This window comes from Amblyomma americanum, chromosome 6, assembly GCF_052857255.1.
Source record: "Amblyomma americanum isolate KBUSLIRL-KWMA chromosome 6, ASM5285725v1, whole genome shotgun sequence".
NCBI lineage: Eukaryota > Metazoa > Arthropoda > Arachnida > Ixodida > Ixodidae > Amblyomma > Amblyomma americanum.
This window is the reverse complement of record NC_135502.1, coordinates 109,567,245-109,588,838: the sequence shown is the minus strand read 5'-3', so window position 1 is coordinate 109,588,838 and position 21,594 is coordinate 109,567,245. Positions and strand designations below refer to the sequence as shown.

At 47.9% G+C, this 21,594-nt stretch overlaps 1 protein-coding gene across 27 annotated transcripts in view; it reads right to left on the bottom strand.

The window, feature by feature from the left end:
* The window catches only part of LOC144093980 (uncharacterized), a 97,709-nt gene that overhangs the window by 37,875 nt on the left and 38,240 nt on the right, over window positions 1-21,594 (bottom strand). For 15 of the 27 annotated variants that reach the window (XM_077627777.1, XM_077627794.1, XM_077627786.1 and 12 more), the window contains 5 exons: window positions 16,365-16,527; window positions 14,014-14,252; window positions 12,178-12,304; window positions 5,544-5,818; window positions 2,028-2,276 (listed from right to left, as the gene is read on the bottom strand). In XM_077627777.1, coding sequence (XP_077483903.1) covers window positions 2,028-2,276; window positions 5,544-5,818; window positions 12,178-12,304; window positions 14,014-14,252; window positions 16,365-16,527 — 1,053 coding nt within the window. Of the gene's footprint in view, window positions 1-2,027; window positions 2,277-5,543; window positions 5,819-12,177; window positions 12,305-14,013; window positions 14,253-16,364; window positions 16,528-18,720; window positions 18,886-21,594 lie in introns of all 27 variants that reach the window. The other 12 variants (XM_077627782.1, XM_077627778.1, XM_077627779.1 and 9 more) reach the window with 1 other exon arrangement.

Sequence of the window (21,594 nt, the reverse complement as noted above, 5' to 3'; positions counted from 1 at the left end):
TGGCTAGAAACACAACATGGACGGAATACCCTGCAGATGTTTGCACTGCTGCAGCCAGCCACACATTAATGTTTGCTGTCTTTACACACACACACACACACACACTGGCAGCATAGCAGCATTTCCTGCAATATCACTGCGACTTGCAGAGCAGAGGTTTCTGCAGATGCCAAGGAGTGCAATAAAGGTACAGTAAAACCTAATTAATTTGACCCCCGTTAATTTGGAAATTTTGATAATTCAGTCTGCCGCCAGAAACCTGCAAAGTGCCTAGGTTAAGTCTATGGCGGCTGAAGCTCGTTTATTCGGGTGTCCAGGTGCTGGCATCGGTTAATTCGGACGGACTTCTGAAGTAGCTCCATGACAAGGTACGAAAGGCCTGGCATGCGATCGTCCCGGTAGCAGTCATCAGGCCTGACCTGCATATTAAATTGTTTCCCGCACATCTCTGATATGTGAACAACAGCAGGTGGATTGACGATCAGAAGGCCACTGTTGATAGGCAGAGTCCGGCCACATAGTTTTGTTTTCAGAGCTTTGCCACCAGCCCGCGGCGACAGTGGCTACCAACAGCAAGCTATATCAGTCACCCTATCCGAGCAAACTTCCTCACCTAATCAATTTAATCACATACCTACCAACCTGAAGGCTTTCAAATTAAAACCTTCGCAATCAGGGGAGGGGGCAGGGTAGCCAGCACACTTTATTTTTTCAAGAAACCTCGCCTTGCGTAGCTTCTTTCAGTGCATGACACGATAGCGCTGGAGCGTCTTCACATGTGGCGTCACACGTGAGGAAACACACAAACAGCAAATAGCACTGTGACAGAATTGAGGGAAGCACGCACTGGTTTCAGAGCCTTGCTGGAACGGCAATTAGATGCCTTCACTAAATAAACGTGGAAGCGGGCAGAGTGGGTGAGGGAACAAACACGAATTAATGACACCCTAGTCGAAATCAAGAGGAAGAAATGGGTTTGGGCAGGGCGTGTAATGCGAAGGCAAGATAACCGCTGGTCTTTAAGGGTAACGGAGTGGATTCCATGAGAAGAGGCGGACGAAATTAAGAAGTTTGCAGGCATAGGGTGGGCGCATCTGGCAAAGGACAAGGTTAATTGCAGAGACATAGGAGAAGCCTTTGCCCTGCAATGGGTGTAGTCAGGCTGATGATGATGATGATGATGACTAAATAAACAAACAAAAAAACTGTCCACAACAACGCAATCGTCATTCTAAACAGCGTGTAGCTCAGCTGGCTGACTGATAAGCGTAGACAATCGCTGCCGCCGCCGCCGCCCGTGCGTGGCTTGTAGTGAAGCTCTGAAAACGAAACTACGCAGCCAGACTCTCTATCGGCCTAGTGCCGGAGGCCTGCCAATTGCCAAAACACCCGCAGTTCCGTGCATGTCAGAGGTGCACCGGAAGCAACGTAACATGCAGTTCAGGCCTGGGGACGAATATTTGGGTGATCGGTTAGTTGAGCATGTCGTACCTCGATATGGCACTACTTCAGGAGCCTGTCTGAAGTGACTAAAGCCAGCCCCTGGGAGTCCGAATAAACAAGCTCTCGAGGCCATAGTTTCACAGGAGTTTGGCGAGACTCTGGCAGCAGAACAGATTATCTACAATAACCGAGGTTGAGGAGTAGGAAGAAATATTTAATTGGGCCAAATCACGATGTTTTACAGTACAGTGGCTCTGCTGCTGCTGCTAATTTCACAGTTGGTACATATTCCACTCTCGTTGCACAGCAGGGTACCACTGGCAATGCTGTATTTCTTTAGGAACTTGTTTTTTGCAAATAAAATTTATTTTACGTAAAATTTGAGGCAAGATTCGTAAACTTGTAATACACGTCCAAATTTGTACATTTTACGGAAAACTTGGAAGAGTTGGCAGGTATGTAATTACTCCCTTCAACTGCTCACTGCGTTACGATTCTTGCCAAAGTCCATCCTTTCACCTCAAATTCGACAGTACACCATCAAATACCAAAATGTGCAATCTACTGCAATGCTGAGCAGGTACCTGGACAGAGACGGTGGGTGCTGAGTGCTGATGTTGCTGCTGCTGCTGTGGCTGGTGTGGTTGCTGCTGCTGCTGCTGCTGCTGGGGAGGTGGTGGGTGTCCCGGCAAGGCCAGGAAGCCCGGATGCAAGGGTGCTTGCACTAGAAAGCCCCCCTGAGGGTGTGGTGCCCCCCCGGGACCCTCGGCCGGCTCCCCTCCCACCAAGGTGAGCGAGCCCAGCTGGCCTGCCACTGCCTCACAGCTCGGTTCCTGCAGCGCACCAATGGGATGAGTCCAATGGGCGATGGCGTAACTGGCAGAGCGAGTGAGGCACACAGCAGAGGATGAAAGACCGGTGATAGTGAAGGCAGCAAACGAAGAGCAAAGCAAAGGAGGAGGACGCAGCAAGAGTAGGCTAGATAAGCATAGCAGGGGAGGAGAATACTGCAAGAGCAGGGTCGAAGCCGAAACTCACGAGCCGCCTCCGTTCGCCACTGCGTGTTCCATATGCAGTCGGCTACGGTTCCAGTACCACAGCAGCTGCGCTCAAAAATCACATTATCGAGAGCCGTAAATGTAGGCCATTCGTTTTGCTCACATCAGCTGCTTCAGAATGCACCTTGTGCTATATTCGCAATGAAGGTACAAATAAAGCGCACGTTTTCTTTTCCCTGCTCTTCCAGATACCAATAGTGAGCTCAACCACCAGGCTCATGAGCTACAAGGAGAAGTCAACTTCTCGACGGACAAAGCACATACAGTCGCTAAATGAAAATCGCAGCATGCCCCATAGTGCTAATGTATAAAAGTGACCGAAATTTCAGATGCATCGCAATAGACTGCTCGATTTTTGAGACCTTATTCACATTCAACGCTGTGCTGCCGCCACAGCCAAGCTGTATCGTTAATTCAGACTTCAAAGGATATCGAAAGTTTGATTGAATAAAGTGGAATTCAAGCTATAAGGAAGCATCTTAAGAGGCGCACCTGGTATTTTTGGTGGTTTTGCACATCCCACACAAGTAGCTGTCAGCTCATAGTGTTCTAAAATAACGTCCACTACTCAAACTTGAACAGCACTCTAAGTTCACGGAGATGGCATGTGGAAGTAAATGACGGTGCTTTTCAAAGCAATGAGCATGTACCCGTGAAAAAATGCACCGCAGCCCCGACTGTTCAATTGCAGCACCGTAAAAACATCAAAACACCTCTCATTATACGCAAGCCACCGTAGAACGCAAACAATAACAAACCGCCTGCTTCAAGATTAGTTTTCAGTAGGGGTGTGCGAATATTCAAAATTTCGAATATGCATCGAATATCAAGATATCCGATTCGTATTCGAGAGATTGATATTCGAGAATTTCCGAATATTCGAAAACTCCCGAATACTCGCCAGCGATCGTATACTGCGCAGACTTTCACAAATTCGACCGCGGCAAAATCACATCATCTGGGCAAATTAGCCGATGACCCAGTTAAAAATTCCAGGAAAACGATAAAGAGGTCCTCTTCCCTTCCTTTTCCGCCGTTTTATCACGCGGTCCGATCGCATTCCGACGCCGCTAGGCTTGACCTCATGCGAAATGCCGCAAGTTGGCTTTCCCACATATTACCCGTGCTGCAGATAAGATGGCCGACGGCCCGCTTTGAACAATCGCAACGCGAAATCGCGCTATTTTTTAATCCTTCCGTAACACGTTACACATTTAATTCCCAGATCCGAAAAATGCGTCCTGTCGCCTTCATAACTCTCCGAGCGTGACCTCCGCCATCCCGTTTTGTAAACTACGCTATGCGGGAAAGCCTACTTGCGGAATTTCGCGGGAGCCTCCTGAAGGGGTGCATCGAGTTGTCACAATAGGGCAAGCGATCCTGTAAAAATCCCGCCTATTGCATGGAGCATTGTAAGCCGCGCACCTCTTTAGTGGGCGTAACGGCAGGCGTGACAACGATCGGAAGGCCCCTGCCACTAGGTCGAAAAATAGCCTGGCCGCATAGCTTCGGTTTCTGAGCTTCGCCGCTGCCCCGCGGCAACTGCAACTGTCGGCACGCGCATTCGCCGGCAGTCCAATCACAGCTCCACGCGGCTTTTGGACGCCGACTGGCGCGTCGCAGGTGATTTATTTTTCCTTTTTAGAAGCCGTCTTGTCATTCCGACGCCAGTGTGTGTTCCCCGGCCCCTTGCTTCCATTTGTGTTGGTCTCCAAAACGGGCGGCTTGTCACAGGCTTACAGCTGTTAGCGTGATGGAGCTGCCTCATAAGGCCTTCCTGCATCTCAGCATTTTCGGCAGGTTTTTTTTTTTCGGGGGCGTGCGGTGAAGTTTATAAACCTAGGCCTTTGGATAAAGTGGGCATTTCTTCCGATCCCTTGAACTCCGAATGAATGAGGTTTTACTAGTCATCATACTATTTTTTGTTGCCAGTCTTGTCATTTTATGGATTTTGTTTTGACTGACCTCATTAAAGTTTGGATACTGTTATCCAGCGATCCATAACCACCTCGCCCAAAAACTGGTTCTGGTTTTGGATACTGTACGCTGTCTCATCAGCAGTATATATTTCTGTGCACGTTTTCTTATACGGTACTGAGGAAGTCTAGTTTTGTTTATTTTAGTTGCAAACTCCATACACTATTTTGAAAAAAATAAGGGCAACAACATTTGCTTGTTTATCATTTTCTGAAATATTTTTTTTGTACTGAACAGATATTCGATATTCAATTCGATATTTGAAGCCATTTTTTCTTCATATTCGTATTCGAAAATTTCAATATTTGCACACCCCTAGTTTTCAGCCATTGTTGCTATGCCTTACTACAAAGGTCAATGCCGACGGAACGCTTGTTTCAGCCATTTGTCAATTTCTTCTTATCTTCGCTACACCGGTACAAAGGGTGCAACGCAGTCCCTGCAGTGGTGGGTTCACTTTCGTGACTGGTCCCAGCCCCATGTTTGTCGGTGACGTGCTGACAACAGTGCTGAGCTGTGCAGACAGTAGTACAGCCACTGAATGCTGAGCTGCGATCGACGCCCGTCGTCTGTGCACACAACATGCTGCAAGACTTGAGAGCCACGTGAAGCATCACAATATGCACAAACAGTTGACCCGTTCCTCCACCACAACGGAAATCATAGGTTGATGTAAAGTGATTTTTATGGTGAAATTTGAGTTTTCGGAAGTTCTCACCATCCCTAGGGAGTGCGAAAAATCGGATGGCAACTGCACAGGGGAGCTAGTGTGGCTACAAATGAGGAAAGAAAGTGAAAGGAAAGCGAGTAAAAATTCCATGTGGGGTAAAGAAGGACAAACAGAGTAAAACAGAGTAAGCAGGCTCAGAACTCTGCAGCACAAAACACAAAGTAGCAGCAGCAAGAAGTGGAGGTGCAGTGGCACTGCGGCCGCTGCTATGCAAAAAGAAGCACAACATGCTGCGTGCATTAGCGCTTGGCAGGCCTTGCTGCGCTGAATTTTGTCGCACACGCTTCCAAAGTGTTGCCTGTCGAGTGACACTGGCAACGCAGAAGATGACGCACTTGTGTGTCCAGGAGACCATGCTTGCGGTGCTCCAGGCCTGTGGTAGGCTGGACACAGGGCAGGTACACGAATTGCTGTGGCTGCTGCTGCTGCTGCTGCTGGTGGGGATGGTGGTGGTGGTGGTGCGGGTGGGTAGGGGCCGGCCCCCGCGGAGGAGGACCCAGAGGGCTCAACAGCAGGCCGCCACTGCCCAGGGGTGCAGGCCCGCCACGCGGCCGTACCCCTTGGACCAGCCCTCCTGCCATCTCCGGCGACATCAATGGCACACCAGCAACTGCCATACAAGAGAAATACAGTAGACTCCCATTAAGATGAACTCGGTCAAGACGAATTCCTGGATAAGATGAACAACTGAGACAATTTGGCTGGCTCCCCATAAGATTCAACATAAAAAAAACCTGCTTAAGACGAACTATTTCGCCAGTGATTCTGTTAAGATCAACTTTCGCAGTGACTGTGAATGCCGGCGATCCCGCGCATGGTACTCACGCGGCATCTCCGCGGGACTATCGAGCAAAGGAAAAGTATATTAAATGCTTCCATGCAAGAACATGCACCCCGTCAAGATAGCTTCTGCATTTCCTTGCGGGAAGCATCACAGAGTTCAGTGTACAACCCTGCCTGAAATTCCGGTCACGTCATACCGCAATTTCTCCGACCTCTTTTCGCTGCGTACGATCACTGCATTGCGCACACATGATAGCACGTTCATACAACTGCCAAAGGAAGCCAAGGCTTGAGTTGTTGAAAATCAAAAGATGTCAGCAAAGGCACTGAGCACGCACTGGAAGTGCAACGCGGCACGCGGCACACCATCGTGTATACCAATCACAGAACGCAGTACTTGGGATTTCTGAGTGAATCCTTCCGTAGACGTTGCATGTTGCGGTGTTCCAGACGGAGACGTGCTGGCATGGCGCTCCTCGGCACGGCACGAGGAGATGGTGAGCATGCCCTCTCCCCCATGCACATGAGCCGCTGAAACACTTCGCGGTGCCTGCTTCTTTATCGCAGTGCTTAAAATAACTGGCGTTTCACCTCTAATCTAATTTAAACCATTGAAAGGTGTAAGCAATAAGGTATCTCCAGCTTCGAAGTTGGTGTCCAGTGACACCGCACCCCAACGGAGCGCTCGCTTCGATCAAGTTGGTAGTTCTGCATTCTTACCTTTTCGCCATATTAGCCTTTCAAGCCCTCCATGTAGTGGGCACAGCGCAGTTCCTGCCGCAGCGTGTTCATTTTCACATCTGGGCTTTGCCCCATCACGCGCGTTCCTCGGCGGCTTGCTGAACTGTGCAGCTGTCAAGGCCCAGTTTGTGGACGTGGCCGTTGCACCATATGCACAAAGTGTGCCAACATCCACAGCAATGCAATCGTGCAGAAGTGTCACAGTGTGCATAAGACCATTGACTGCTTCTTCCAGCAACTTTTTTTCCTGATTCTTGAACTTCGAAAATATTAGAGGTTTTCGAATACTGGTATTCGCTTTGAAGCCCGAATCAAATACCGCAATATTTGCTTCAATATTCGAAGCGTTAGAATATTCGCACAACCCTAGAAACTACTGAAACTGCTGTTCGGGTCTGCCACTAGTCAGCTGGGCCACAGGTGAGGGTGCCACTTTGTAGTCTTTTATCTCCATTTGCTTCCGACTGTTGGCATTGCGATTGAATCGTTGCACATTTATTTCTTTGAGCTATGCTCAGGTTGTGTCATCCTACTGGGAACCACATAACGTGGGGCAGGGTGGGATGGGGAATGTCTCTTATAATTAAGTCAACTTTTCTTTTTCCTGTTCAGCGAGGGAAGTTGGGTGGTGGACGTGTAGGCAGCAATATATACTATATATTGCATGTTATGACCTTTGTAGAGCTTTTTAGGATGTGTTCGCGAAATCTTTGCGTAATTTATGCAACCTTTTTTTTTAAGCCTTAATATAAAGAAAAAGTGCGCAAATTATGCAAGTATAGTTGAACCCAGATATATCAAATTCTAAGGGGATCGGAGAAAATAGTTCGATATAGCAAGAATTCGATATACAAATAGAGGCTTTTAACCCGCCCTTGAGACCTTGACAAATTGTGGCTTACCAATTGCAAAGAGTCATGAACCGCAAAATCCGGGCACGCGACGTGAAAGCACTTTATTTCATAGAAAAAAATGTCGCTAATTTTCGACTGCTTTTTGCTGTGATTAATGAAGTTGAAAACACTAGTCTTGATCTTCTCAAGGCTGTCCAGGTGCAACAGCCCAGTACCTTTCATTTCGCCACGACAACGCCCAATGAGGCTGAATGCCGATGCCAGTTCAGCAGCTCTGCACGGGCGCATCTCTTCTAGAACAGAATTGGCCTCGTCATCGCTGGAATCGCCTTCTTGGGCGCCAGCTATTCTGGCCACATTGTCATCAGCGAGGTCAGCTACAGCCTGAACTTCGCTATCAGCGTTGATGAAGTCCTCAACAGTAAGTTCCGACGGGACGACACCGGGAAAATGGGACAAGTCACGAAAAATGTCCTCCTAACATTCATCCTCCTCATCCAAAGGTTCAGGACATTCATCTACAGGCACTTCAAGGCCTGCCTTGCTGAAACAGTTGGCTACCGTGACCTATTTTACGTCGTTCCAAGTGCTTGTAATCATCTGGATGGCGCCGAGCAGGTCGTCTTGAGATCAGTTCCCATGCGGAGGTTTGTGAGAAGCCACTGGACAAGTCGCCTTCTAGTCTACCTTGAAAGCCTTTATGATACCCTGGTCCATGGGCTGCAGTCTAGCTGTGGTGTTCGGCAGGAGTAACTTGAGTTCAATGTTCTGCAGCTTGCAAGTTGTTTGATGGGCCGAGCAGTTGTCTAACAGAAGGCATACTCAGCAGCCTGACCTGCCCAACTCAGCGTCCCAAGCCTGCAGCCATTCAACAAAAAGTTGGCGTGCCAACCAGGTTTTTCTATTACAGGCGTAGCGGACGGGAAGCTGCTTGCAATTCTTGTAGCAGCGCGATGACGTGCTCTTTCAGATAACAAACGGCTTGCACGTGCCATCCATGTTTGCCGCAAGCAGAACCATCACACACACTTTGCTCATATTTCCACCATGACATGAGCTCCCACAGAGATCGAATGTCTTTTTCGACAGCATTTGCCAAAAGAGACCAGCCTCGTCTGCACTGAAGACTTTGGCAGGTGAAAACTTTGCAGAGATCTTCGGCCACTCCTCTGAAAGCCACTGCTGCATCTCCTGGCTGCTGACAGCCCCTTTCACCTGAAATGGCTTTTCCTACAATGCCGTGGCGGTTTTTAAACCGTTGCAGCGACCCAGTGCCACTGCAAAAGTTCTATTCGCCAAGAGCCGCGGCAAACCAACTGGCCTTCTCCATTAACATGGGGCCATCTACAGGGATGTTTTTCGCTCGGACTTCGAGAAACCACGCATACAGCGCCTTCTCAGCTTTGTCGAAAGCAGCAGGGTGCACACGAAATGCTCCCGAGCGACTTTGTGCACCGGCTTTGAGCGTGATGTCCTGCTTGTTTTTTAACAGCACACTCAGAGTGCTCCCCGCGGAATGCCGAATGCGTGTGCCACGAAGGACTTTTTTCGTCATTCTCGACACGCCGAATCACCTCAAGCTTTGTTGCGAAGTCCACATTCTTACTCTTTTTTACATCCATAGATGCCATAGTTCCATTGATGACAGCAGTCACGCACGCTACAATTGACGCGTTGAAACAGACACGCACAAGAAAAATGTGACAGGCCCCGCACCGGCCGATGGAGTCGACTGGCGTAGGTCAAGGAGTCAGCGCAAAGTGAAATGAAGTAGAGAGAGGGAGAAAACGCAGTGGAAATGCGCCATTGGTGCTAGTAGGGTGCTGTGGGCGCAACCACCGCGTGGCTCATTCCAGTTCTCTTGTCTCCCTCCCCACTGAGAAGGGCTGCCCTCACTTATGACCGGTTTTCTCTCTTTCCCGAGGAGGCTTACAAACGCCGCCGCTCACATCCGTGTCGCGCGTTGTGCGACCGGAGATGCGAGTGTCTTTGGGGAAAGCGCACCCCTCCCAAGGCCCCGGCGGAATATCAAACAGCCGGCGAAACTGGAGCTCGATATACTATGCAACTGTCCTATACTTGTGCGTAGTATTTTCAAGGGGATAATGTTTGTAATTGATACAGCCAATAATTCGGAATATGAGGGTTCGATATGTCCTGGTTCGACTGTTAATGCTGTAATTATAAAAACCCTAGTGGGAAAATGTTCTGCAACCCTCGCAGTAATAGGAGCAAGCCACCTGCTTGGCCTCAATATGTCACGATGGCTCAGTTAATGTTAATGGCACGGCTGCAGCCTAAGCCGGCAAAGCTGCATCAACATGGTGAAAAACGACACTGAAGATATTAAATTCTTTTGCAACTGTTGTGCAAGTGCCATGAATTTGCCACGGGACTCCTTTATGTAGTTCTGTGTTTTAAGAATAATAATAATAATGAAATGGCACACATGAAAAGTCACGCTGAAAAGCTTATATTCTAAAGCATAAGCTATAACTTGATGGGACACTTTGGAAAAGCAAGAACAAGAAATACATATGCTGATTACTGCATTCAAATGGCAAAGGGACTATGCTAAAAAGAAGCCAAAAATAGGCTGCTTTCACAAGCGAACTGTGATGGCACTCAGTGCCTTTTTTGTCTGCGGATCTCTGAGGCTAGACTCACTGCCGTCCACTTCCAGCTGGTGATATCAAAATCCATGGTTACCTCGATGATATTGTAGCCACCAATTTGAATCGAGCAGCGGGAATAAGTGTTCCCTTTTCAACCCCAAATCTCTATGCAATAAATACTGTGTTTACTCACATAATTTTTTTAAAGTAAGGCTTCAAAAAGGGGTGTGCGAATTACGCAACAATTTTCTGAACACATCTTAAAGAACACTACAAAGATCATAACGTGCAATATATACCGTATTTATTCGAATTTAGGCCGATAGTTTTTTAAAAAAAACGAGATGTAGAACTCTTATGTCGGCTTAGATTCGAGGATTTCGTTTCGAGGTTTCGTATTCGTAAAATACGAATAAATGTAGCACGCAGGTGGCGCCCCCACAAAACGCCAACGAAAGACAGCACTGTAGCCGTTGCTATCCGTAGCCGTTGCTATCCGTAGCCGATACTGATCAAAGCACACATGAGCACTGGCTGCCATTTTGGCCTTGTTCTGTTCTCGTGCGGTGGCGTGAGCACATTCGCAGCAGTGAAGTTTTCATGCGTAGTTTTTATCACCAACACCATGGCACCAAACAGGCGGTGCCATTATAGAGCCGCCTTCAAGCGGAAAGTTATAGTCGCTGCAGAGCAGTCGTCAAATCTTCAAGCCGGGCGGGACTTCGGCGTGGATGAGAAGAATGTTCGCCGTTGGAGGGGGCAGCGTAACGAAATTTTTGCTTGCGCGGCAACGAGAACGGCTTTCACGGGCCCCAAGAAAGGCCGCAAGGCCAAGGGTTGCACGCTCATTCCGCAAGTGCTGCATCTCTAATGCACTTGATGGCAGTGAAGATAGTGCACTGTTCGAGGAGGCCAGCGATAAAGAAGTCAGCGATGATGATGACGAATGAGCGGGGGCTGATCCCGGGCTGGCGTTGCATATGTCTCCTCGCCCAACGCCGCCTCTCCTCCTCTTCTCTCAAAGCTCCTTTGGCAGCTTTTTCTTTTCAACGGTCCCTCTCGGGGCCATCAATCACGCTTCGGCAGAGCATGCAGGCACGATGCTTCCCGCTGTGTCTCACTCGAGTTCCTCTCTCTACACCAAGTCGCTTATGCGCAGACACATGGTGCAGTCGTTTCGCGCCACGCACTTTCACGTGCGCGGCGACGTAAGAACAGTCGTGTCGCGTCATAAAAATAATTGTGATAATGAGGTATAAACAGTGTTGTTTTTTTTTTCTGTGGCCTTCAACTTTCGGGTCTCGGCTTAGAATCGTGGCCGGCCTAGATTCGAGTAAATACGGTATTATACAATGTCGCTTATACGTAGAGCCCCTAGCTTGCACCCCTCAATGACAAAAAAAAAAAAGTCGATTCCAAATGTAAAACCCATACTCCCTCCCGCCCCACGTATGTAGCTCCTCGCAGGATGGCATGATGGCGCGGCTCAAAGCAATAGACACGCAACAATACAACTGCGAAGCCAACAGCGGGAGGCAAAGGAGATAACAGGCGATAAAATGGCGCCTTCGCCTGCGGCACGGCTGACTAGTAGCAAACCGAACAGCAAGTAGTTCGGTAGTTTCGGATTTGGGTGTGCACGGCCACGCCAATCTTTCCAAGCCTGCCTTGAGTGCTACCATGCACATGCTGATGATGGTCTGGCATAGCAGAGAGTGAAATATGGGAGTAAAAGTTTTTTTTTGAAAAATCCATAATAAAAAAATGTGCAAATTACGCGAGTAAATACGGTTTGTTTTTTGTTGCCAAATGAACATCAAGAGAGCCACTAAGGGCCAAACATTCAACTTTTACTAAAAATGAAAACTCAATGGAGTTGTCCCCTTGGTCCCTTTCATAACTTCAGCATCCCTCTACAGCTGTTCCCAGTACCTCCCAAGGGTCATGAATCTCAGACACGGCGTGCTGTCACTCACCAGCCTGGGGGTTGAGCAGCAGCCCTGTCGGAGCCAGGGGTGCTTCCAGCATCGAGGGCCCCGCAAGCGGCCAGACAGGTGGCAGAGAGAGGGCACCCGCCTCCCTGGGGCCAGCACCCCAGGGCAGCTGCAAAGGGATTGACTCGTAAAAAAGAAGTTGCACATTCAAAACTTTTAGATAAGTTCGTGCACTTCATGATTTCAGCTGACAAGCACGCGGCTGGTTATCTTTTACCTCAAACCACTAGAAAGTGGAAAACAGGCTCTGCAATTTGAAACTTTTTTTTTTGCCCTATCTGATTTTGTGGACAGAAACCATGGTAGCGTTTGCACTTCCCACTAGATAATAAAAGTTGGCCAATGCAAAGGCACAGCTCCAGATGATCCACCTATGTACAGAGAAAATGCAACTTATCGATGGAGACTGCCACTGGTCTCAAGACAGGGCAACTGCAATGGCATAAGGCACCTAATTTCAAACAATGCTGAGGCCATGCCACTACATTGAATGACAAGACCATCTTCGATCGTGTGCAGTCATGTCAGATGATTTCTCTAGGGAGCAAAATTTTTTAATATATTTACGTCTCATCAATATAGAAACTCGCTGTTCAGACAAGGACAGAGTGAAGATGCGAAGAGCCCATTAGGGCCCACAGGTTATAGCCAGGTGAACAAAACGTTGACGACCTGACCACACCTCCCCCCCACCCTTTGTTTTAGGCACAGAATAACAATGAAAGGAAGTGCAAAAGCCCAAATGCTTCAGTGCTGGCCCTTTTTGTTTTTGTGGTTTCATGCTTTAGAGTGCCGAGATGCCTGGCTAGTGCGTTTTTCAATCTGACACCACATATTGCGCACACCTGTGAACAAAGCTCTCTCAGCAACTTTTGCTACTTCGATGGCTGCATTCAGCAGCATTCAGCAGTAAAAGCCTCACACTGGCAATAGTCTTGTTGTCTGAACAGTCAAAATACGAGGCAAAAAGACGACACATTCTCAGCGACGCTCACCATAATGTTTTGCTCAAATGTAACCCGACATGAATGCTATGCAAGGAGCAACTTGGCAGGAAGAACGAGACTGGCGCAATGGCCTGTTCCCAGCAGTTCGGATGCCCCCTCCAGAGAGCCACTCGTCGCTTGTAAACAAACCCATGCCAAGCTGCCCTTCAAACCCAGGTGGCCCTCCTGACTCTCTCCCACGGCTTCTTCACGTGACGCGATAGCACAGGGACAATGTGGGGGGACCTGGGGTACTTTTGCTCCACTTATACAGGGCACCGCCAGCATTCATCAGCTCTCTCCTGTCCACAACCTGCAAGATGTACCCTTCTGTACATAAAGCTTTTTGTCTTCCCGCATATGTTTGCATCTCCATTTCCTCGGGCACGACATGAACCCGAAGGCCCGATGTCACTAACCCAGTCCCAACAGTGCCCACACCTGGCCCCTTGAGGCTAACTACACACGCACACCAAGTGCACTCAGAAGCGTGCACATCCAGAAGGTTCCTCATGGAAGCGATCAGACTGTGTTAAGGAATTGCAGTTATCAGGAGACTGGAACACATAGCCACTGCTGCTAGCTTTACCCTCAATGCTACTTGCTCCAAAAATGCATCGTGGGCAATGCTCTTCAGCTGGTGGCTCCAAACCACACCTCCCAATGCTACAAACTCCAGAGAAACCAGATCTACAAGAACAGTAATTGGAAGACGAGAAAAGAATTAAAATTTTTTGTTAGAAGAAACTGAAAAATACTCAGATCTTGCTTCACAAAAAACACTGGACAATGCAAAAGTGCGGTGATGACTGTAGCTGGCAGAAGTGCTCACCTGTGCCACGTAGAGCTGTGGCCGTGGCACGGGGGTAGTGGCCGGTTGGTGAGGTGCCGGTGGCGGAGGAGGAGGCTGAGGGGCAGCCACGGGGCCCGCCTCTTCAGCACCCTGGGCCATCACTGCAGGTGCAGACTCTGGCGCAGCCGACGAAGGAAGCGGCTGCACCTCAACTGGGGGAGTCGCCACAGGCGGTGGCGCCTGCACCACCGTCGGTAGCGAACTCACGTTGAACGAGTCTGCGGAGAGAGCAAAAGCACATCATCATTAATGGTGCACTACCACCTTTGCAAGCAAGACACCTGCAAGAGAGGAGGAGGCAGTTTCAGGAACTTCTTTACAATAAGCAAATTTGTCGGTCAAGCCCGAAGCTTCAATTAAGGCTAGCATACATAAAACATACAGAAGTGAACAGGATAACCACATGGATGAAACACATGTGGCAGGCATCAACACTCAAGACATGCTGTCCCAGCATTCGGGTGGCACAGTGCCTAGCTTCATTCTTCTGATGACTGGCGCTTGATACTTGCACCTCTGTCAGTGTCTCTCAATACAATGGCCCCTCGTGTGCAGGTCTGCTATGTCTGGAGTAAACAAAGGTGTCAGCTCCACCAAGATTCATGCGAAATAAATAAATAAATAAATAACTAAAGAAAGAAAGAACAGCACCTGAGACTCCAAACCAATTCATTGTAGCAACATGGATCACCAGCCCACAAACAACAATCCATTTGCTCATGCTACTGTATCAATGCACAAGGGCTGTGACATTCACTGGTGTTTCCCACTGCAGTTACACTTTTAGTGAAGCAACACAGTTATCGTGCACGTTGCAAAAGCCTTAAAGGGGCTGTGAAACACCGCTTGAACGGATGCCGGTTACGCTTCAGATGGATTCTTTATGTCACACAGATGCTGACTCAAAAAGAATTACGAGAATCGATGCATAGGAACGGGAGTTATTCAATGAAGAAATTTCAAAATACAAGCAAAGAAATACTGCCCTCAACTTGATTTTCGCGCAGCTTACCATTCCCATTTCACTCTCCCAATGACGCCACTCAGTGCGACCAATAAAAACAGCCTATCTTAGCACATGGCGGAAGCTTGCACTCCATGGTTACCTGTTCTCTGTAACTTGTTCATGCCAAGGCTGGCAGCGCCGTTTGCATGGTTACAACAACCATGTGCACGCCCAGCTGACCCAGCGATTCTTCATCGTCACGTTGCTACGTCTCCCTAAAGTAAGAGCCAGCGACAGCTACATGCGGTGCTAAATTCGCCATTCAAGGCACGAATGGCACAAGCACTAGGTTGCGCCACAGCTAGAAATGTAAGGACCTGAAAAAAAATTGTAAAATTGGGGCAAAACATTTTTTCCCTTTTTTTTTCATGGCCTACAAGATAAAAAAAAAAAAGATCCAATTTGCACAATTATGCCAAATGCAAATATGTGCACTAGCAGGTCATGTTTCACAATTTCTGGCAGCAGGGCAACCAGCCAGCAGCACACTTCAGACAAGCACACAACAGCTAAATGCAGGGAATGACAATTATAAGTGCTAGCGCACTCAAAACTGCCAAAATTTTCAAGCGGAGTTTTCTACACAGTACCGCCTCACTATGCAGTGTAAAATTTGGTCTAAATGAGCTGTTTGGGAGTCTGCTAAGCATCTGCAGCCGTCCACAAGGTGGCAATGTCTTAGTAGCAACCAACTGCTGTTGGTAACCAAATGTTGGTTACTAAGAAATTCCTCATCATCTGCGCCATGTGAAAGAATCTGGTCATGTGCACACGAACCTACACAAGAGTCTATCTCGAGAGCACATACAAAAACTTGTACACTTGCACTCCAACCTTAACACGGAAAAAGCTGTACAATAGGTATTTCCTTACATAGCAGTGATGAGTCAGACTGATGCAATGCTTTGCATCGACTGTACTGTGTGCAATGCGTCACCATCTTTTCCTGAAAAGCCTGCGCGGCATCTTTGTTTTTGAGCAAAAATATGATTCTTTACTTATTTGTAAGTTACAAAATATATGTGCTTAACAAAACTGTGCATTCTCTTTTTTTTTCAGTTTCATATTTTTCTGAAGAAAATTTAGAGAAAACTTTTTTCCCAGCTTTCAAAATTCCTTCAAATTTTACATCTCTACACTGCGCAGAGAGGGCACCATGCTAAACCATGCGACAGTGCGCAGCGCCACTCCCCTTTCCTTTTTTCTGTTTTAAGTTACAGCAACGCCGACGCCACAGAGCCAGGAAATGTGTCCTAAACCACTGCCGCTGTAAAAAAAAACTCGACATGCATGCCTTATTCAAATAGCACACGGCAGCACTGACCAGCCTTGACTGCCCTGAGGGCGGCGTTGCGGGCTTCCGTGAGGCTGGAGTCCCGATGCAGCAGGGACACACCTCCGAAGCTGCTCGCCTTGGTCACCGCTGGGCCGCCAGGGCCCCCTTTGGTCAGCACTGAGTAGAACTTGCCTCCTGCCATTGGCTCACCCTGCAAGGCAGCCATTGCAGCAACCATTAGCCATGCGACCCACGTCCTGTGACCCACAACAGCATCAGGGGGTTACACAGGTAAGCACCCACTCTGGTACAAACATGTTTCTATACTACCTAGACACTGAACCAAGCACATGCTTCTTCTCAGAAAGCAGGGGACGTCAAGCGCACTAACAGAGAGTAACAAGCTGAGAAAGGCATCAAGCAGCTCTCCAAAATAGAACAGCAGCATGCAAAAGCAAAATCCATGTTGAGAAACTTGGTAAGCACAATGGCCACTTCACAGCCCAAACCACATTGCCACCCTAAAGCTAGGCAGCTACGTTACTGTATGGTCAATAATGTCTAAAAGGGTAACACTGTTAAGAAGCAACCCCTCCATAAGAAAAATGGTGCATAGCTATAGATAGTACTGCACTGTATCACCTTCCCTGAGGAGTTTAAGAGGCTACAACACACCTAATCAGAAAAAGGATTAAATAAACATCTATGAAGTCGCTCTTTACACAGCATGAGCAATATCACATTCAGCCAGTACAAAGGCTTGTTTGTCTTGTTACCCACAAAAAGAGGCAAGCCAGACCCATATGCTAATGGCGAAGAGCAGAAGTTACAGTACTTTATTATCAAAAAACTTTCCAGAAAATTAGGTATCTCTGAATGATGTGCACAACCTAACCAGTAGTCATGGCATGCTTCAGGGTTGTGCTCACAGCGGGTCAAATAAGATGTGCAGGCTGTTCGTTGATTGCACAGTCCCAGTGCTCTTGTATAAAAGCATGCAATATCAAATAGCCACCTTCCGAGAGGGAGGAATCTAATTAAACAGCTTCCCCCAAATGAATTCATGCCCAGTCAATGCTTCACCTTGACCGAGTGCATGTAGCCCTCCTATGAGTCCCGTTGCATTGCCTCCAGACTGGCCTTAGGTTGTTTTTTTTATGTATCACACAACCGATCATTGCTTTTAAGGCTACTAACAAATAGCTCAGGGGCTTATTTTCGAAACACCTAGTCAGAGCTTTGATTTACAGGTCACTTTTCTTGACCAGTTCCAGAGACACCCATTTCAAACAAATTTTGATAAAGGCACTGCAGACATGGGGCAGTGGAATCAGTTACAAGTTTCTCTGCTTTCTCTTTTGACTAACTTGGCCCAGTGATACACCAGCATACATGCCTGAACCCAACTCGGGTCTATTCTGCTGCAAAAAATATTGCCTCACGCAACCACCTCACAAAGACCAAGCTGCAGTTGGCTCAACTTTGCCGAGGCACATGCAGAAAATCATGGCAACCAGGTTTCCCACTTGCAAAAGCAGCTACTATCCACAGCTGGAAAGCCCAAGAATGCAGCAGAGTAGCTGAGTGTGACACAACCCCCACATGGCTACAGGGCAATGCTGTAGAGTCCTCTAAGTATCCCATGTGTAAGAATAATTACTCACAGCTTGTAGTTTCACTAAGACCCTAAACAGCTGTCAACCTTTTAAATTGACAAGGGCAGCGTCTACAGCCTAAGCCAAACATCACCTAAAGTATTTATTACTGCACGTGCTCATTAAAAACCCCCCAAATAGAAATGAAAGGTCGCGCACACTTTCTGGCAATGGCTATCTCCTTTCTTAATGCCAATGCCACCACGACTATGGCATAGTTAAATGCCTGGAGCGTGCTGTCACTGGTAGGTAGGAAAGGGTGACACTGATGAAGAGACAGGACATCAGAATGTGGCATCATGTATGTAGAAGAAACTAATTTTGGGCTCAGATGTTGGCTCACATCGGCCTGAATATCTGGACCTGCTAAGTACACTGTAGTGCTGGGTAAAAAACCAGAAGGAGGCTGCAGTCACAAGAGCAGAGTTGCTCCAAACGCACAGTTCCCGCAGGAACAGGTTCCCAGGACACTGCCTTCAAAGTGGGGTTTAGCAGTGAATATGTTCAAGCAGACATGATTCAGGGACCCTTTCAACCAGGCAAGGACAGAGCCTGCTGCAACTGTAAATATGAACAACGGCCATACAGCATTGCTTTGCAGCCATGTAATGGTAAGGTTCAGGAGAAGGCCAATCACTTGTTCTATTCCTGCAGGGTGCGCTCAACAAGGAGGATGCTGCATGACCAGAAGGAGGCCACGAGTGCGGGAAAGAGGGGAAGGAAGGGGGCAGTGCAGCACATGCGCACACCTGAGTGGCCCCCTCGGCCGCCTTGGGGGCGAGCAGCAGGCGCGCCCCCAAGTGCCGGCGCCGCTCCGACGAGTCCGAATCTGTGCTGCTCCAGGGGCGGTTGTCCCCACTCCACTGGAGCTCCTCCTGGCTGCTCCGGCTGGCAGGGGAATCCCCAACCCCTTCCTAAGGGGCAGCAGCAGCAGCAGGGGCAGCAGAAGCAAGCAAGAGAGGGAAAGCGTCATGCATAGGGAGAGAACAGTCCCCAGCCTGCCCCCTCCTCTATCTCCCTTCTTCCCCCCCTTTTTTTTTAGTTTTTAGGGAGCACCAACCACCATAGCATATTTCGAGAGCAAAGCCATGGGCAGGAAGAAAAAGAAAGCAGTATGAATAGCCTGATTCTTTGAAACAACTCACTGGCAAGAGTCCAATAGCAATCAATTTAAACGTTTATTGAAATCCCCCAATTTTCAGCAACATGAACATAAATGTTTGTAAAGCTAGCGGCGCTCAAGCAAACAAGTACAAATTGTGGCAAGCCACGACCATCCACAATCTATTGGGACCATGAAAAGAACTGAAAGTAAGGGTCAGAGAGGATTGAGAAGTTAGTGCAGAAAGCTGGACAAAGCACCATGCCATGCTTTCACACAAGACAGGGTAACTTGCAGAGTTTACACATTAATACAACAGTTAGCACCAGTAAAAGGGAAAAATAAGGAAGAAGAAATGAGTAAAGATAGGGAAAAGAACCTGACACTGCTGTTCTGCCAACAATTTTTTCTCATCCTGCAGCTTTCCTCAACATCAACATGTCTCAGCAGCCGGACAGAAGGTCACGTGCTAGACACTGTTTGTCACTTCCTTTTGACCTATATTTGGAGTTACCTTCCTTTTTTGGGGGGGCCAGAGACTGTTGCGAGTTGGGGAGTTCACATATATTCGGAGTCAGCTTGACTCATATACGCTGCAGTACACAGTAAATACAGCCCAGCAGGAACACTGCACAATGAAATGTACTACTTCTACTGGTTGCAGCAAGACATTTATACACTCAAACACACCACCACCATAACCACAGCCACAAAGGAGAAGACGTTTTCTCCAGTGCAAAGTACACAAAAAGGAGGTGAAAGTTTTTCACTATATTTCGAATAAAGCAACAAGCCTTAGAACTTTCAGGTTGTTTACGCCATGTCTACTGGGGTAACATATATACTTATGTAATGAACCCACTTTTTTCCAGAAAAGTTGTCATCAATTTGTGGGGAGGTTCATTACGTGAAAAAAAAGTTTCAACAAATTTTTTTGGGAGGGTCGAAATTTCATATCATGCATCAGCCCGCCCGCCCGTTTGTTCATCCACCATCAATAAAAGCACACGGTCAGGAGCGTTCGTGTTGCCGGTGTTTAGTATTGTTCATTTTAAAAGGTGTTTGCTGTACCACAGCACGATGCGACGATTTTGTGATAGCCGGTGGCACCGGCAAATCGCAGCGAGATAAAGCGAACATGCTGAAAAACCGGCCCTTAAGGTTGGGTGCGCGTTGTTTACGCGAGGCTGAAAAAAAACACGCAGGACGGTGAAGGGTTAGGCATTTTCGCTCCAGACCCCGAGCTCGCCAAATTGCTTGAGGGTCTAAAGACCCTGCTTCCTTCGTAGCATTTCAGTATAGAGGATGTATTATAGCGTTCTGGTTTAAACTGCTACGTTCCTCTCCGATGCTTGAGTGTTCGCCGGCTTTCTAAGCACACAGTAGCACAGCCGGGCCACCGGGCTGGGAAGCTGTCGCCCACTAGCGCTTCTGTCAAGGGTGCACAACATCTTGGCGCTCTGCCAAGCACCCCCCCCCGTGGTTTTTCACACGATCTCTCCTCAAAAGATGAACAAGCATGCCATGATGTTATCGGTGCGCAGCATCTCGGCTCGCTGCCAAGGTCTGCGCTGCAGACGCTCAAAAACTGAGAAACGCCGTACGAAAAGCCCATGGTTTTAAACAAAAGTAAATTATCATCGACAAAAGTGGGGGGGGTTCATTATGCGAGTGGGTTCATTGCGCAAGTATATACAATACCTCTGTACCTCAAAAAAGCTATGAACAAGCCATAGCTTTATAAAATGTACCAAATGGAGGACGAGATATATTCTGCACACTTTGCTGCCATTGTGTCATACATCATTGGTGTTCTCTGCCTCATAACAGGAGTCAATGCACATGTTGTTCCAAGGTATTGGATGCACTGAGACGCAAAGCTGGGAACATGTTCCATGGAAGTGGTAGCTAAACCTTCAGCCATGCCTCATTAATACAACCCCCGTTAATACGGCCAGTTTGCCAGGAGGACCAACCTTTTTCAATGTATTTATGTTTTGTTAATAAGGAAACTCACTGTCTGGACAGTGGGTTTATGGGAGTTTGATGTCACAAAGCGACTCAGGTTATAAGGGATGCCATAGCAAGGGGCTCCGGAAATTTAGACCACCTGGGAGTCTTTAACGTGCACTGACATCACACAGCATATGGGCCTCTAGAATTTCGCCTCCATCGAAATGCGACCACTGCAGCTGGGATCAAACCACTGCAGCCACTGCAGCGACCCCTGCAGCCGGAAAAAGTTTCATTTCTTTGACGAAGAGTCTAAAGCACACAGTTGATATGTTCATGGTGAGGTGGGACACCGCACTTATCCTCATATCAGCCATATCTGATAACCTTTTGTGTGGCTACTCATCTTTCCGTATACTGCGGCACCGTTCCTCAAGTTACATCCCTGTTCCTTCATTTCTTTCCTTTATGCGCTCACAAAGCCGACCCTTCCATTAAAATCGTGCTTTGTTTTTTTCCCCTTTCGTGCCCCTGAAGCCGACCCTCACATTGCAATCGTGGTTGTGTT